Consider the following 18555-nt stretch of genomic DNA (forward strand, 5'->3'; position numbering starts at 1 on the left):
TTCAGATTTGATAGAAGTATATAATCAGTGTATGAGATTCCATAGTAAGATGGCAGAGTAGAAGGATGTGCGCTCATCTTCTCCTGCGAGAACTCCAAAATTACAATTCACTGCTGAGCAACTGTCAACAGGAGAATGTTGGATCCCACCAAAAAAATATACCCAACTCCCAAGGGCAAAGGAGAAGCCCCAGCAAGACAGCAAGAGGGATGAAATCACATTTAGAACCAAACCCCATACCCACCAGAGATGCTCAGAGGGCTCAAACAAAACCTTGTGTGCACCAGAAAAGTCCTAAGAGATTGAGCCAGACCTGCCTTTGAGATCTGCCTTTGAGTGTTTGAGTGTCTCCTGTGGGGGTACAAGTCAGCAGTGGCCTGCCACAGAGGCAGAGGCCCTGGATGCAGCAGACCTGGGTATGGCATAAGCCTTCTTGGAGGAGGTCACCATTAACCACATCACAGAGCTGCAGGAACTTACACGGGACTGGGGAAACAGACTCTTGGAGGGCACAAACAAAACCATGTGTGCACCAGGACTCAGAGACTCCACAGAGACTGAGCCAGAACTGTGTTTGAGTGTCTCCTGCAGAGGTATGGGTGGTATGGGTCAGCAGTGACCTGCTTCAGGGGCAGGGGTTCTGGGTGCAGCAGACCTGGGAATGGCATTAGCCCTCTTGGAGAAGGTCACCATTAACGCCATCATAGAAGCACCAGAGCTTACACAGGTCTGCGAAAACAGATTCTTGGAGGGAACAAACAAAACCTTGTGCACACCAGGACCCAGGAGAAAGGAGCAGTGATCCCACAAGAGACTGACCCAGACTTGCCCGTGAGTGTCCAGCAGTCTCCGGCGGAGGCATGGGTCAGTGATGGCCTGGTGCAGGGTTGGGGGCACTGAGTGCAGCAGCACATGCATGGGACCTACTGAAGGAGGCCCCCATTATCTTCATTACCTCCACCATAGTTTGGCCTCAGGTCAAACAACAGGGAGACAACACAGCCCCACCCATCAACAGAAAATTGGATTAAAGATTTACTGAGCATGGCCCCACCCATCAGAACAAGACCCAGTTTCCCCCTCAGTTAGTCTCTCCCATCAGTAAGCTGCCATAAGCCCTGTATCCTTATCCTTCAGAGGGTACACAGAATGAAAACCACAACCACAAAAAACTAATCAAACTGATCACATGGAACCACAGCCTTGTCTAATTCAATGAAACCATGAGCCACACCATGTAGGGCCACCCAAGACTCACGGGTCATGCTGGAGAGTACTAACAAAACGTGGTCCACTGGAGAAGGGAATGGCAAACAACTTCAGTATTCTTGCCTTGAAAGCCCCATGAACAGTATGAAAAGGCAAAAAGATAGGGCACTGAAAGATGAATTCCCCAGGTCGGCAGGTGTCCAATATGCTACTGGAGAACAGTGGAGAAATAACTCCAGAAAGAATGAAGAAATGGAGTCAAAGCAAAAATAAAACCCAATTGTGGATGTGACTGGTGATGGAAGTCCGATGCTTTAAACCATACTGCATAGGAATCTGGAATGTTAGGTCCATGAATGAAGGTAAATTGGAAGTGGTCAAACAGAAGATGGCAAGAGACAATATCAACATTTTAGGAATCAGTGAACTAAAAGGGACTGGAATGGGTGAATTTAACCCAGATGACCATTATATCTACTACTGTGGGCAAGAATCCCTTAGAAGAAATGGAGTAGCCCTCATAGTCAACAAAAGAGTGTGAAATACAGTACTTGGGTGCAATCTCAAAAATGACAGAATGATCTCTGTTCGTTTCCAAGGCAAACCATTCAATATCACAAAAATCCAAGTCTATGTCCCAACCACTAATGCTGAAGAAGCTGAAGTTGAACAGTTCTATGAAAAACTACAAGACCTTCTAGAACACCCAAAAAAGATGTCTTTTTCATTATAGGGGACTGGAATGCAAAACTAGGAATTAAAGAGATACCTGGAGTAACAGGCAAATTTGGCCTTGGAGAATAGAATGAAGCAGAGCAAAGGCTAACAGGGTTTTGCCAAGAGAATGCACTGGCATAGAAACACCCTATTTTAATAACACAAAAGAAGACTCTACACATGGACATTACCAGATGGTCAATAGCGAAATCAGACTGACTATATTCTTTGCATTCAAAGATGGAGAAGCTCTATCAGTTCAGTTCAGTTCAGTCACTGATCGAGTCTGACACTCTGTGACCCCATGGACTGCAGCACGCCAGGCTTCCCTGCCCATCACCAACTCGGCGCTTACTCATATTCATGTCCACAGAGTCAGTGATGCCATTCAACCATCTCATCCTCTGTCAACTGTTCTCCTACTGCCTTCAGTCATTCTCAGCAACAGGGTCTTTACCAGTGAGTCAGTTCTTCACATCAGGTGGCCAAAGTACTGAAACTTCAGCTTCAGCATCAGTCCTTCCAATGAATATTCAGGACTGATTTCCTTTACGATTTGCTTTGATCTCCTTGCAGTCCAAGGGACTCTCAAGAGTCTTCTCCAACACCACAGCTCAAAAGCATCAATTCTTTGGCGCTCAGCTGACTTTATAGTCCAACTCTCATATCCATACATGACCACTGGAAAAACCATAGCTTTGACTAGACGGACATTTGTTGGCAAAGTAATGTCTCTGCTTTTTAATATGATGTCTACATTGGATATAACTTTTCTTCCAAGGAGCAAGTGTCTTTTAATTTCATGGCTGCAGTGATTTTGGAGCCTAAGAAAATAAAGTCTGTCACTTTTTCCATTGTTTCCCCATCTGTTTGCATGAAGCAATGGGGCCAGATGCCATGATCTTCATGTTCTGAATGTTGAGTTTTAAGCCAACTTTTTCACTCTCCTCTTTCATTTTCATCAAGAGGCTTTCAGTTCTTTTGCACTTTCTGCCATAAGGGTGGTGTCATCTGCATATCTGAGGTTATTGGTATTTCTCCCAGCAATCTTGATTCCAGCTTCTGCTTCATTCAACACAGCATTTCTCAGGATATACTCTGCATATAAGTTAAATAAGCAGGGTGACAATATACAGCCTTGACATACTCCTTTCCACATCTGGAAACAGTATGTTGTTCCATGTACAGTTCTAACTGTAGCTTCTTGACCTGCATACAGATTTCTCAAGAGGCAAGTCAGGTGGTCTGGTATTCCCATCTCTTGAGGAATTTTCCAGTTTGTTGTGATTTACATAGTCAAAGGCTTTGGCATAGTCAAGAAAGCAGAAGTAGATGATTTTCTGGAACTCGCTCACTTTTTCAATGATCCAACAAAGGTTGACAATTTGATCTCTGGTTCTTCTGCCTTTGCTAAATCCAGCTTGAACATCTGGAGGTTCATGGTTCACGTACTGTGGAAGCCTGGCTTGGAGGATTTTGAGCAATACTTTACTAGCGTGTGAGATGAGTGCAATTGTGTGCTGGTTTGAGCATTCTTTGGCATTGCCTTTCTCTGGGATTGGAATTAAAACTGACCTTTTCCAGTCCTATGGCCACTGCTGAGTTTTCCAAATTTGCTGGCATATTGAGTGCAGTACTTTCACAGCATCACATTTTAGAATTTGAAATAGCTCAACTGGAGTTCCATCACCTCCACTAGCTTTGTTTGTAGTGATGCTTCCTAAGGCCCATTTGACTTTGCATTTCAGGATGTCTGGCTCTAGGTTGAGTGATCACACCACTGTGGTTATCTGGGTTATGAAGATCTTTTTTATACAGTTCTTCTGTGTATTCTTGCCACCTCTTCTTAGTATCTTCTGCTTCTGTTAGGTCCATAACATCTCTGTCCTTTATCGAGCCCAACTTTGCACGAAATGTTCCCTTGGTATCTCTAATTTTCTTGAAGAGACCTCTAGTCTTTCCCATTCTATTTGCATTGATCACTGAGGAAGGCTTTCTTATCTCTCTTTGCTATTCTTTGCAACTCTGCATTCAGATGGGTATATCTTTCCTTTTCTTCTTTGCCTTTCATTTCTCTTCTTACACAGATATTTGTAAGGCCTCCTCAGACAACCACTTTGCTTTTTTGCATTCCTTTTTCTTGGGGATGGTCTTGATCACTGCCTCCTGTACAATGTCACAAACCTCTGTCCATAGTTCTTCAGGCACTCTATCAAATCTAATCCCTTGAATCTATTTCTCACTTCTCATAAGGGATTTGATTTAGGTCATCCTAAATGGTCTAGTGGTTTTTCCCTACTTTCTTCAATTTAAGTCTGAATTTGGCATTAAGGAGTTCATGATCTGAGCCACAGTCAGCTCCCGGTCTTGTTTTTGCTGACTGTATAAACTTCTACATCTTTGGCTGCAAAGAATATAATCAATCTGATTTCGGTGTTGGCCATCTGGTGCTGTCCATGTGTAGAGTCTTCTCTTGTGTTATTTGAAGAGGGCGTTTTCTGTGACCAGTGCATTCTCTTGGCAAACTCTACTAGCCTTTGCCCTGCTTTATTCTGTACTCCAAGGCCAAATTTATCAGATACTCCAAGTATTTCTTGACTCCCTACTTTTGCATTCCAGTCCCCTATAACGAAAAGGACATCTCTTTGGGGTGTTAGTTCTTAGTAAGTCTTGTAGGAGTAGCTCTATACTGTCAGCAAAACAAGACCAGGAGCTGACTATGGCTCAGATCATGAACTCCTTATTGCCAAATTCATATTTTAAGAAAGTAGGGAAAGCCACCAGACCATTCAGGTATGACCTAAATCAAATCTCTTATGATTATACAGTGGAAGTGACAAATAGATCAATGGATTAGACCTGATAGAATGCCAAAAGAATTATGGACAGAGGTTCGTGACATTGTTTAGGAGGCAGTGATCAAGACCATCCCCAAGAAAAAGAAAAGCAAAAAGCCAAAATGGTTGTCTGAGGAGGCCTCAGAAATAGCTGAGAAAAGAAGAGAACCAAAAGGCAAAGGAGAAAAGGAAAGATATACCCATTTGAATGCAGAGTTCCAAAGAATAGCAAAGAGAGATAAGAAAGCCTTCCTCAGTGATCAAGGCAAAGAAATAGAGGAAAACAATAAAATGGAAAAGACTAGAGAGCTCTTCAAGAAAATTAGAGACATTATAGGAACATATCATGCAAACATGAGCACAATAAAGGACAGAAATGGTATGGACCCAACAGAAGCAGAAGATATTAAGAAGAAGTGGCAAGAATACACAGAAGAACTATACAAATAAGATCGTCATGATCCAGATAGTCATGACGGTGTGATCACTCACCTAGAGCCAGACATCCTGAAATGCAAAGTCAAATGGGCCTTAGGAAGCATCACTATCAAGAAGGCTGGCTGTGGAGGTGATGGAACTCCAGTTGAGCTATTTCAAATCCTAAAAGATGATGCTGTGAAAGTGCTGCACTCAATATGCCAGCAAATTTGGAAAACTCAGCAGTGGACACAGGACTGGAAAAGGTCAGTTTTCATTCCAATCCCAAAGAAAAGCAACACCAAAAAATACTTAAACTACCACACAATTGCACTCACACACAAGCAAAGTAATGCTCTAAATCCTCCATGCCAGGCCTCAACAGTATGTGAACCGTGAACTTCCAGATGTTTAAGCTGGATTTAGAAAAGGCAGAGGAACCAGAGATCAAATTGCCAACATCCATTGGATCATAGAAAAAGCAAGAGTTCCAGAAAAACATCTATTTCTGCTTTATTGACTATGCCAAAGCCTTTGACTGTGTGGATCACAACAAATACCAGACTACCTGACCTGCCTCCTGAGAACTTTGTATGCAGGTCAAGAAGCAATAGAACCGAACATGAAGCAACAGACTGGTTCCAAATAGGAAAAGGAATACGTCAAGGCTGTATATTGTCACCCTGCTCATTTAACTTATATGCAGAGTACATCATGAAAAATGCTGGGCTGGAAGAAGCACAAGCTGGAATCAAGATTGCTGGAAGAAATATCAGTAACCTCAAATATGCAGATGACACCACCCTTATGGCAGAAAGCAAAGAAGAACTAAAGAGCCTCTTAATGAAAGAGGAGAGTGAAAAAGTGGGCTTAAAATTTAACATTCAGAAAATGAAGATCATGGCATCCGTCCCATTACTTCCTGGCAAATAGATGGGGAAACGATGGAAACAGTGACAGACTTTATTTTCTTCGGCACCAAAATCACTCTGTTGGTGACTGCAGCCATGAAATTAAAAGGTGCTTTCTCCTTGGAAGAAAAGTTCTGACCAACCTAGACAGCATATTAAAAAGCAGAGACATTACTTTGCCAACAAAGGTCCATCTAGTCAATGCTATGTTTTTTCCAGTAATCATGTACGGATGTGAGAGTTGGACTATAAAGACTTGCTGAGCACTGAAGAATTGATGCTTTTGAACTGTGGTGTTGGAGAAGACTCTTGAGAGTCCATTGGACTGTAAGGAGATCAAAGCAGTCAATCCTCAAGGATATCAGTCTTGAATATTCATTGGAAGGACCAATGCTGAAGCTGAAGCTCCAGTACTTTGGCCACCTGATGGATGAACTGACTCACTGGAAAAGACCCTGATGCTGAGAAAGACTGAAGGCAGGAGGAGAAGGGGTTGACAGAGGATGAGATTGTTGGATGTCATCACCAACTCAATGGACATAAAGTTGAGTGAGCTCCGAGTTGGTATGGACATGGTAGCCTGGCGTGCTGCAGTCCATGGGGTCGCAAAGAGTCCGACATCACTGAGTGACTGACCTGAACTGAATCAGTGTATAAGCTCAGCTATTAAAACAACTTCATTAATCAGAAATGTTGTAAATTCTGATTCCTTCCAATTCTGTACCATTCTCTTCTTTCTGTGTCTACCATTTCGCTTTTTCTCCACTGCTCACTAGTTACATACAGACAAGACCCGTAAGACCCAGGGAAAAGCTGACTTTTCTTCAGGTTTGTAAGTCCAGGTATCACCAGCAGATGTCCCTACAACTAATGAGTTAGCTTCACAGGAAGAAGCACACTTTTACCATAGTAAAATGTAAATCAAAGTTAAATAAAAGAGAAATCACTGCTTTAAGTAAAAGTAGCTCTGATAATGAACCATGCCAGAACATGCTGTCCACTCTCAGGAGTCAGAAAATGCAGTTGGTTAAGAGAGGCAAAAGGTGTAGGAGACAAGCCAAGATATTTATTTCACTGTTATTTTTATGGATACAGTCGTGACCCGTATAAGTACTATGCCAGCACAATGAAGTCTTCTTGAATGAAGAGTAGGCTATTAATAAAGATTGTTTTCTTTTATTTCAAGACACCTACAATTGTCATTATTTTTACTTTCTCACACAGATTAAATAATTCAGTTTAGGGATTGGAAAAACAAACAGCCAACTTGCCAGAAATAAAACCAGAGTCTCTAGGCCAATATGATGTCTAACCTGCTAATTTTTGTCCCATATCCCCTTGAACCAGTGAAACCAACAATGTAGTCAGTATTTTAAATGGGATAGGCGACTACTAAAAGAGACAGATGTGAAATACCTTCAATTGTGATATTTTTTACCAACACTGGCTTGACTGCCTTGGAACCCATAAGGATGCCTGTAGTTCTCCAGTATAGTATGTTTGTGCCTGATTTCAACATTACCTGTAAAGAAAACACAAGACACTCAGGTCAGATAAACCATGCTACTTCCAACCATACCTATATCAAAGTTAATCCCCTATACACTTTTCAACACATTAAAATGAAACACGATTATCTGGAACCCACAAATTTAAATCAACTACTTACTGAGACTTAAGCTTTCCTTAAATTCACATTTTGTAAAAAAAAAGAAAAAGTTTGCCAACCCCAAAAATACAGTAAAGAGGGAGGAACAGAAAATTCTTCAAGCGTGGAAGAAGATAAAATGAATTTCAAATCATGTGCATGAAGACTTGGTTTATATTTAAAAGACTCAATTTAGATTGTGAGAGGCACTTAGCCCAATTACATACTGATTGCTGTCACTATTCATAAGTAAATCTCTGGGCTCTGAAAACAAAAAGGTAATAGAATGAGTTTGCTTCCTTTTAAAATTACTTAACAAACAACACTGCAACAGCAACAAAAGAAAAATAGGACTGTTCTTATAGAATAGCCTGATTTGACTCTATGGCTCCAGAATGTAAATGATACAATGTCTAATATTTGCTTCCTTTGCCACCAGAACATTTTTATCAAATTACTTTTCCGATCAATTTCATGCTGATTCAGTCAAGTAAACTAATGAAATTAAAAGATGCTTACTCCTTGGAAGGAAAGTTATGACCAACCTAGCCAGCATATTAAAAAGCAGACACATTACTTTGTCAACAAAGGTCCGTCTAGTCAAGGCTATGGTTTTTCCAGTGGTCATGTATGGATGTGAGAGTGGACTATAAAGAAAGCTGATTGCCAAAGAATTGATGCTTTTGAATTGTGGTGTTAGAAAAGACTCTTGAGAGTCCCTTGGACTGCCAGGAGATCCAACCAGTCCATCCTAAAGGAGATCAGTCCTGGGTGTTCATTGGAAGGACTGATTTTGAAGCTGAAAGTCTAATACTTTGGCCACCTGATGCGAAGAGCTGACTCATTTGAAAAGACCCTGATGCTGGGAAAGATTGAGGGCAGGAGAAGAAAGGGATTATAGAGGATGGGATGGTTGGATGGCATCACCAACTCAATGGACATGAGTCTGGGTGGACTCCGGGAGTTAGTGATGGACAGGCAGGCCTGTCATGCTGCGGTTCACGGGGTCGCAAAGAGTCGGACACGACTGAGCGACTGAACTGAACTGAAGGGTGTTTTGCTTTCTCATTTGCCACCCTTATACCTCTATGGAGTCTGGCTGGGCGAATTCAAGCAATATAAAATTAAAACATATCTGACTACCTCACCCTGCCAGAGAGTCAGAAAAGCTGTATGTTAAATACTCTTCCTTTGTGTTAAGTCTTTACAAGTGAAGAAAGCATATTTGCTGCCAAGGGTTACTTGTACCTTCAAAGCCCAGAGGACTGAAAGCTTAGGTGAATGGATTTTAATTGGTACTAATATCACTTCCAGGCATACAGATCAAAAAAATTACTCTGAAAGGATGCATTATATTAATCACTCAAGGATGAGGTATCTGCTACAACACAAAGGCAAGGATGGATGGGCACTTATTGAAACAGTGTTCAATCTACACGGCAGGCACCATGTTAGGCCCTCCCTATGTATCCTCTCAATGGACATGAGTTTGAGCAAACCCCGGGAGATGGTAAAGGACAGGGCAGCCTGGCATGCTGCAGTCCATGGGGTCACAAAGAGTCAGACGTGACTGAGCCACTGAATAAAATGTATCCTCTCATTTAACTCTGCAAGATTGGTCCTATTTCTCATATGAACTATTAGAGTCAAAGAGACAAAGTCAATTGCCTAAAGAAACACAACGACTATAAACCAGAGCTGCTGCTGTTGTTTAGTCGCTATTTCTGATTTTTGCAACTCCATGGACTATAGGCTGCCAGGCTCCTCTGTCCATGAGATATCCCAGGCAAGAACCCTGGAGTGCTTTGCCATTTCCTTCTCCAGGGGACCTTCCCGACTCAGGGATCAAATTAGGGTATAGTACTTTACCATGTTGTGTTCGTTTCTGCTGTACAATAAGTGAATCAGCTATATGTGCACACATATGCCCTCTTTTTTGGATTTCCTTCCCATTTAAGTCACCACAGAGCATTTGGTAGAGTTCCCTGTGCTATACAGCAGGTTCTCATTAGTCATCTATTTTATACCTAGTAGTGTATATATGTCAATCCCAATCTTCCAATTCACCCCACTCCCTTCCCCGCTTAGTGTCCAAACATTTGTTCACTATATCTGTGTCTCTATTTCTTCCTTGTAAAAAGGTTCATCTATACCATTTTTCTAGATTTTAAATCCATGTCTCACTCCAAAGGGACAGTGCCTCAAATAATAACAGATTTAGGGACTGTGTTACCTAATAATTGCCTTCAAACACTCAGGGTTGTCCTTAAAGAAATAAGCAGTTTACCAGACACAACCAGAAAGGGTAGAATTTTGAACAATGGGTAACAGATAGAAAGCAGGTTTCAGCTCCAGACATGGATGAATTTTGTGATATGCAGAGCTGTGCAAAACTGGGCTCAGAACAGTCCCCAAGAAGACAACTTTGAAAATCGCTTCTTGGGGTAACTGCAGAGAAAGCTGGATAAAAGAAACTCAGTTCAGTTCCATTGCTCAGTCATGTCTGGCTCTTTGCAACCCCATGGACTGGAGCATGCCAGGCTTCCGTGTCCATCACCAACTCTGGAGCTTGCTCAAACTAATGTCCATCGAGTCGGTGATGCCATCCAACCATCTCGTTCTCTTCATCCCCATCTCCTCCTGCCTTCAACCTTTCCCAGCATCAGGATCTTTTCCATTGAGTCAGTTCTTCACATCAGGTGGCCAAAGTACTGGGGTTTCAGCTTCAGCACCAGTCCTTCCAATGAATATTCAGGACTGATTTCCCTTAGGATAGACTGGTTGGATGTCCTTGCAGTCCAAGGGATTCTCAAGAGTCTTCTCCAACACCACAGTTCAAAAGCATCAATTCTTCAGTGCTCAACTTTCTTTATAGTCCAGCTCTCACATCCATACATTATTACTGGAAAAGCCACAGCTTTGACTAGATGGACCTTTGTCGGCAAAGTAATGTCTCTGTTTTTTAATATGCAGTCTAGGTTGGTCATAGCTTTTCTTCCAAGGAGTAAGCGTCTTTTAATTTCATGGCTGCAGTCACCATCTGCAGTGATTTTGGAGCCCAAGAAAATAAAGTTTGTCACTATTTCCATTGTTTTCCTATCTATTTGTCATGAAGTGATGGGATCAGATGCCATGATCTTTGTTTTCTGAATGCTGAGCTTTAAGCCAACTTTTTCACTCTCCTCTTTCACTTTCATCAAGAGGCTCTTTAGTTCTTTGCTTTCTGCCATAAGGGTGGTGTCATCTGCATATCTGAGGTTATTGGTATTTCTCCCAGCAATCTTGATTCCAGCTTCAGCTTCATCCAGCCCAGCGTTTCTCATGGTGTACTCTGCATATAAGTAAAATGAGTAGGGTGACAATATACAGCCTTGACATATTCCTTTCCCTATTTGGAACCAGTCTGTTGTTCCATGTCCAGTTCTAACTGTTGCTTCCTGACCTGCATTCAGATTTCTCAAGAGGCAGGTCAGGTGGTCTGATATTCCCATCTCTTGAACAATTTTCCACAGTTTGTTGTGATCCACATAGTCAAAGGATTTGGCATAATCAATAAAGCAGAAGTAGACATTTTTCTGGAACTTGTTTCCTTTTTCTATGATCCAATGGATGTTAGCAATTTGATCTCTGGTTCCTCTGCCTTTTCTAAATCCAGCTTGAATATTTGGAAGTTTATGGTTCATGTACTGTTGAAGCCTGACTTGGAGAATTTTGAGCATTACTTCGCTAGTGTGTGAGATGAGTGCAATTGTGCAGTAGTTTGAGCATTCTTTGGCATTGCCTTTCTTTGGGATTGGAATGAAAAGTGACCTTTTCCATTCCTGTGGCCACTACTGAGTTTTCCAAATTTGCTGGCATATTGGGTGCAGCACTTTCACAGCATCATCTTTTAGGATTTGAAATAGCTCAACTGGAATTCCATCACATCTATGGTTAGCTTTGTTCATAGTGATGCTTCGAACTCAAGGATCCACCCAATGCCAAGAGTCACTGATTAATATCTTTCATATGATAACCACATCTGTAAACTTACATACCCAGAGGTTCTGTATATTAATTCTGAGTAGACTTCATTCCTGTTAATGCCTCCCTTGAAAAGCAGGACAGTTGAAGTGTGATAGGAAAGAGCAGGGAGAAGGAGCTAAGGAGAAAAGAAAAGGAAAGAAAATAATACTAGAAAGAGCCTGAGTCCATGAAACTTAGGGGCAATTTCTTCCCTAACTAGAAATTTCTAAGTTAAAAGATAATTTTTTTCTTTAAAATAAACTTTTAAAAATAAGTTTGAGAAAAGAAAGGAGAAGAATGGGGTTGGTATGAGAGAAGAGCAGAGAGAGACTTACAGAATGAGAGCCCCATTCTCCATTGTCTGTGAGTTTTACCCACTTGTCAGCGGTGGTGTCCATCTCCTGGCACTGATCATTCTGAATCTGTGGAGTAAACATAAGGGCCCAGTAAAGCTCAGTGAACAGTGTTTTTAATTAGATGTGTCACTCATCACAGGACAGGCTACAAGAGCTTCTTTCAATGTGTAGGAAACAACAGCCACGAGTAATTATCAATAAGTAAACACACCAGATCTCTGGAGCCTGAGTGACAACTGCATGAGTATGTAGTTCTAAGTGAATCTTTCTCATTATTGTAACAAAAAGACAAGCCCATTAAGAAGTTGGAAATTGGGCAAGCAGGAGCATGGGAAGCAGAGGAGGAGAGGGGAGTTAACACTGAAAATTCACATAGAGGAGAAAAAGTCATTGCAAAAATGTAAAAGCTTGTGTTCACCATGCAGGCCCAATAGTATAAAAATAAATTTTATTTTTATAAGATTTAGGGCCATTTAAACCTTAAATTAATAAATAAATGAAATCTGATTTGTTTTCAGTTCCCCAAGACTTAATCCAAATGTGTGCATAAGTGGCTATAGCCAAAGTCAAAGACCCCGGTTGGTATCTGGGGACAAATGTTGATACTTTACAGCAATTCAAATAAATACAGCTAATATCTTCAGCACCAAACATCTTGTGCTTTCCAGACAATTCTTCTAAAATACCTAGGAGTTGGGACATACCTCTCCAAGTCTACAAAAAGTAAACAGACATCAAAAATGTCTCTGTAATTTTTTTACAATCTTGATTTCTTGAGGCTATATTTACAGTCTTGACTTCTCCTCGTAGCTCCTGCAATGCAGGTTCAATCCCTGGGTCAGGAACATCCCCTGGAGAAGGAAATGGCAACCCACTCCAGTATTCTTGCCTGGAGAATCCCTTGGACAGAGGAGCTTGGCGGGCTACAGTCCATGGGGTTGCAGAGAGTCAGACATGACTTAGCAAGTGAGCACATAATAGTCAGCATCAAAGTGGGGTTGAAATAATATCTCATCATCTGTACTTCCTCCAAAATGGCTATTTCTCTATTCTTTAAGTTATTTTTCCACTTTATTCACTCCCCTGACTAATTTCACAAACAGCATTAATCTTGTCAGTAAGAGCTATTTCCTAAAGACTTGACTAACTAGAAAACAGATCCTTTTAACAGCCAAAACCAGAGGAAATCAGCTACTAAGGATATTTGCTTTAACTGAATTTAAGTACCATATTTATATTATAAGCATAATGACAATCAATACGAATGTTAAGCCATTTTTAAACAGATATAAACCCTTTATATACCTTTTTTGGTCCATATTTGCATAAACTGAAAGCTTTTTTCTCAGCAGATATCATACATCTAGTGTTATTTTGACAGTCTACTAGCATTCTGGAGATCTGAGTCCTCTCGTTACTCATTCTAAAAGTAACTAGTAAAGGTATAACCTTGGTCCAATCACTTCTTCTGTCTAGGTTTGAGTTTCATCATTTAAAAAAAAAAAAAAAGTATGTGTGGAGGGGAGAGCTGAATGAAACTCCCAGACTCCTAACATTAAATATTTTACTGCTTTCAATCTGTAACGTTCACAGGTACATCTGCATCCTTTAATCTTCAGACATTCCCTTTCCATTAACTACTAGCAGGATGGACATAAGGCACTGACTGTCTGAGTCAATAAATTGCAACCTATTAAGCTGAAACATCAACAAAAGAGGAAACATAAACTCACCATCCCTTTTCAATCCATAACCAGAAGAACAAAGGCATCACTGAGAGGAAGCAATGAAACTTCATGCCTTAAGAATACCTTCACTGACAACTCTCAAAGGACTTAATAGACAACACAGAACTAAATGTTTATTCAAACAATTATACAATTACCTTGCTTTTTAACTTTATTTTAGTAATATTTCAAAAATATCCCATGGAATATGGAGTTATTCACTCTGAGAAGTGTCTTGCAAACAAAATATAACTTAAAAAGCCAATCTGTTTGAATATTGCTTAATATCTTAAACTCATCAAAGGATATTAAGAGTAAAGAGGGTCCTTAAAAGGTCTGGTCTACAATCCTCTTTATGAAAAGGAATGTTGAGAGCTGAAAAGTTAGTTGTCCAGTAACACACAACCAGCAACTGCAGAATTGGGACATGAGCCAGAATCTCTTGACTTTAAATCTTAGGCTCATATATTCACAAAAAATACTTCCTAGCAAACTTTTGATTTAGAAATTTCCATTATCAAGAGCAATATAAATTTGCTTTAGCATTATCAGTACATTTATCCCTGAAATCTGGGCCACAGAAACATTTTACAAGATATTTTCCCAGTTACTTGCACAACACACATACTTTTTTTTTTTTTTTTTTTAAGAAGTCAATCGGAACAATTTTTTCTCAAGCATTTGAGTCACTGCCACAACAAATATTTGCACAATTAGGTACAGTTTACATAAAAATAGCTAAATAATCTTTGTGGTAACATCCTGTTCTGTTAGACTATTATTTTATCCTATAGTCTTTAATGTTATTTAATCTCTTGCCAGAGACATCAACTACCTCATCCCTTGATTTCTTTATATTGTACAAAACTGGGATAATCAGCAAGATACAGTCATTTCTAGTTCTGTAATATCGCCCATGAGTACATTTAAATAATTCAAATATTTAAAATTGAAAACAGAAGAAAAATATTTTTAAATAAAAACCAAGATTGGTGAAAACATATTTTTAAACAAAATAGCATCTATCACTATAAAAAAATTAAATGAATCTCAGGAAATATATTCAACACACAAAAAGTCTCAACCAAATGGTCACCTAATGATCATATCCAAAAGGAAAACAACCTGAATGTTATTCTACAAGGAGAGAACTCAGAGGTAAAAAAATAATTATTAACCAGAAAGGATTATAGAAAAAATAAATATTTCTTATCGAAAGCTTCAGTTAACACAAAAAACCAAGGCACACATTGAAATGGAAACAAATGATTAAGAGAAATTTTACATGAATGCCCTTTAAAAACTGAATTCTAGAATATAAAAGGCCTTACAAAGAACTCAAAGAAGATGTTGTTGTCCACATATTGGTACTCAAAGAAGACATAACCTGACTTCTTGAGGTGCACAGCATAGATCAAGGACACTGTGCAGTCATCACGATTGGACTCTATGTAGTTTCCACGAGGGACCCAAGAAGAGCTGTGGAAACAAAACCATTTCATGTTAGCATTCAGAAACCTCTCTGTTCACAAGTTCTATAACCGAGATTTAAAAGCAGTTCTGTCAACAAAGCGCAGCAGGGAAGTCTGAAGTGCATGTGGACCCCAAAGGCCAACACCACTGCTTGAAAAAAGGTTCAGGTCTTGTGGCGCATAACTTCCTAAACTCATCGTGAGATGATGCAATTAATGTGCCATGCAGCTGCTGCTTATCACCAAAAACGTGATCACTAGATAGCTGGTCACTAATTCTAGCAGTCTTTGATGGAATTACTCTCAAATAATATCTAAAGTTTTATTTACAAACACATATTGGCAGGGGTGTGTCCATTTATTATGAGAGAAGAAATCATCCTAGAAAAAGTCCTTTAAAAGTGACTCTAAATACTTTTTAATGTTTATTTTGTATTGGGGTATAGTCAATGAACAATGCTGTGATCGTTCCATGTGAACAGCAAAGGGCCTCAGTTATACATATACACTTATCTTTCTCCCTCAAACTCCCCTTCCCTCCAGGTTGCCACATAACACTGAGCTGAAAAAAAAAGAGAGAGAGAAAGTGGAATCTAAGAAACAAACCACAAAGGGACTTATAGATACAGAGAACAGACTAGTTTTCTGTGGTTGCCAGGGAGGGGGGAGCAGAATAGATGGAGGGGATGAAGGGGTACCAACCTCCAGTTATGAATAAGTCATGAGGTTGTAAAAAACAAGATAAAGAATATGGTCAATACTGTAATAACTTATTGTGGTGATCGTTTCATAATATATGCCACTGTCAAATCACTATGTAATGCTCCTGAAACTAGCATAATATCAATTTGCTATGCAACTGTTATATTTCGATTGTTTAAAAAAAAAAAGAAGTACATGATCAGCCAGATGGAAAAATATAATAAAGTGAACCTAAATAAAATGTAGATCATAGTGTCATAGTACATAGTAGGAGCAAAAGTCTGATAGGAAATTTTATTTAAAAAATAAAAGATTAAGTAAATATACTAGTGAACAAAAGTTGGATTGTAAATCTAACCATAAGCTAATTCTTAGATTAATCAACAGTGAGTCATGCGTCCACTTCTGGGCCAAGAAAGTTTCCAACCAGACTGTATGACAGCACAACTTAATATCCTTCTCTTTGAATGTAACTTTCCATTTGGATTATAAGAGTGAGATTTTTGGCAAATTCTTTTTACTAACAACAACAAAAAAAAAGACTGAGACTTCCACGTCTCAACATGACTCACTGATTGGTACTGGACTTGCCCTTTTCTTTAACAATCCAGTAAACTAAACAAAACACACCAGCCACGCTCCGGCACTCACACTAGCCAGTGCAGGACCGAGGGTCTTGACAGCAGGAAAACGCATGAGACAAAGCCCAAGCTGACCCTGACCTCATTCATTCTCAGGACACTTTCCAGACTCTGGCACGGGGAGACAGCTCCCAGAGCACAGTGGTCTCACTGAGTGGAGAAACAGGGACGAATGTCTGGGGGAAGCTGAAATAACCAGAATTTACAGGCATGAGAAGCAGAGAAAACAGGGGCTCCAGAAGTCCACATGGAGCTTCTCTATAGGCCCAGGCTTGGGGCTGGAATGTGCAGGCCTAGTAGAGAACAGCCACTGCAAAACTAAGTCAAAATCAGAGAGGTCACGTTTATGGGTATTGCAGGATCTCCAGGCCAGCCAGAGAGGAGAAAATTTAATAACCACATTGGACATCCATCTGAGACTCCAGAAGTGCCACATTTTAGGAATAAGGACCATGCCCTAGGGTAGGTATCCACAATTTTTTTCATAAAGGGCCAAAGAGTCCATAACTGGGGCTTTATGAGCCATGTGATCTCTCCTGCAGTACTCCACTAGGCAATTATAGCTCAAAAGCAGCCATAGATAACACATAAATAAATGAATGCAGCTGTGTTCCAATATAACATTATTTATAAAAAAGGAGTAGGCTATAGTGTGCCCTAGAGTAAAGACCATGAGCTAGAACTAAGTGTGAAACCAATACAGAGCCACCTTAAAAAAATTCTAAATACCAGACCTAACGAGACACTCTTCTGGTAAATATGCAGCCTTCCAGATCAAAATCCAACGTCTTTTACACAAAAGAAAAAAATAATCCACATTCTCCACATTGTAACACTCATGATGCCTAAGATACATTAAAAATTTACTAGAAATGCAAAGAAGTGGTAAAACATGACCCTTAATTGACAACAAAGAATGAAAAGAAACAGAAAAGTATTTAAGACAGCTTTTAAAAATATAATCAAAAAACATCAAGAGATGAATACAGTAAGTGAAGGCATGAATAATCCCAACTATTTAAAGGGAAATAAGAACTATTTTAAAAACTAAATGGAAAATTCTACAGCTGAAAACTACTATTTGTGAAATTTAAAATTCAATAGATGAGCTTAAGATCAAGTTTGAAACTGCAAAAGAAATACTGACAGAGCAATAGAAACTATGTAATCTGAAGTATAAGAGAGAAAAATGGGGGGAAATGGAGTCTCAGTGACTACGGACAACACCAAGTGGCCTAACTTACATGTAAATGGAGTTATAGAAGGAAAATAGGCAGAGAAGGGGGCAGAAAAACATATTGGTGAAAGAATAGCTTTAAAAAATTCCCAAATTTAATAACAATATCAACCTACAGATCCAGGAAACTCAGTCAACTTCAAGCAGAGTAAAAATACAAAGAAAACCAATGCTTTCTTTGAGTCATGTGTCAACTTTTGGGCCAAAAAAGTTTCCAACCAGACTATCTGACAGCACAACTTAATATCTTCTCTTCAAATTTAACTTTCTATCTGGATTACAAGAGTGAGATTTTTGGAATTCTTTGTTTTTACTAACAAAAAAATAATAATAAAAGACTGAGACTTCCACATCTCAACATGACTAGCAAAGAAATAGAGAACACATTATAAGCAAAGAAATACAGAACATATTATAAGTAGTCAAGGAAACAATGACACATTACATAAAAGGAAGCTAACCAAGCAAAATACAGCTAATTCTTTTTTTCTTATCACAAACAAGGGAGAGTTCAGAAGGTAATGAATGGAACACCTTTAAAACACAGAAGGAGAAAAGTAAAAGTCCAGAGTCCTACGTCCAACAAAATATTCTTCAAAACTGAGGCTAAATAAAGATGTGTTTAGATTTCAGAAAGTTGAGAGAATTTATGAGCAGCAGACCTGCATGAAATGAT

At 39.6% G+C, this 18555-nt stretch overlaps 1 protein-coding gene across 1 annotated transcript in view; it reads right to left on the bottom strand.

Annotated features, from left to right (window-relative positions):
* Nucleotides 1-18555, bottom strand: part of ELAPOR2 (endosome-lysosome associated apoptosis and autophagy regulator family member 2) — a 223755-nt gene that overhangs the window by 68994 nt on the left and 136206 nt on the right. The window contains exons 4-6 of the mRNA XM_070369712.1: nucleotides 15159-15306; nucleotides 12080-12166; nucleotides 7508-7613 (exon numbers count right to left, since the gene is read on the bottom strand). Of these exons, the coding sequence (XP_070225813.1) occupies nucleotides 7508-7613; nucleotides 12080-12166; nucleotides 15159-15306 (341 nt within the window). The remainder of the gene's footprint in view (nucleotides 1-7507; nucleotides 7614-12079; nucleotides 12167-15158; nucleotides 15307-18555) is intronic.

The sequence above is a fragment of the Bos mutus genome, chromosome 4, assembly GCF_027580195.1.
Source record: "Bos mutus isolate GX-2022 chromosome 4, NWIPB_WYAK_1.1, whole genome shotgun sequence".
NCBI classification, from domain to species: domain Eukaryota; kingdom Metazoa; phylum Chordata; class Mammalia; order Artiodactyla; family Bovidae; genus Bos; species Bos mutus.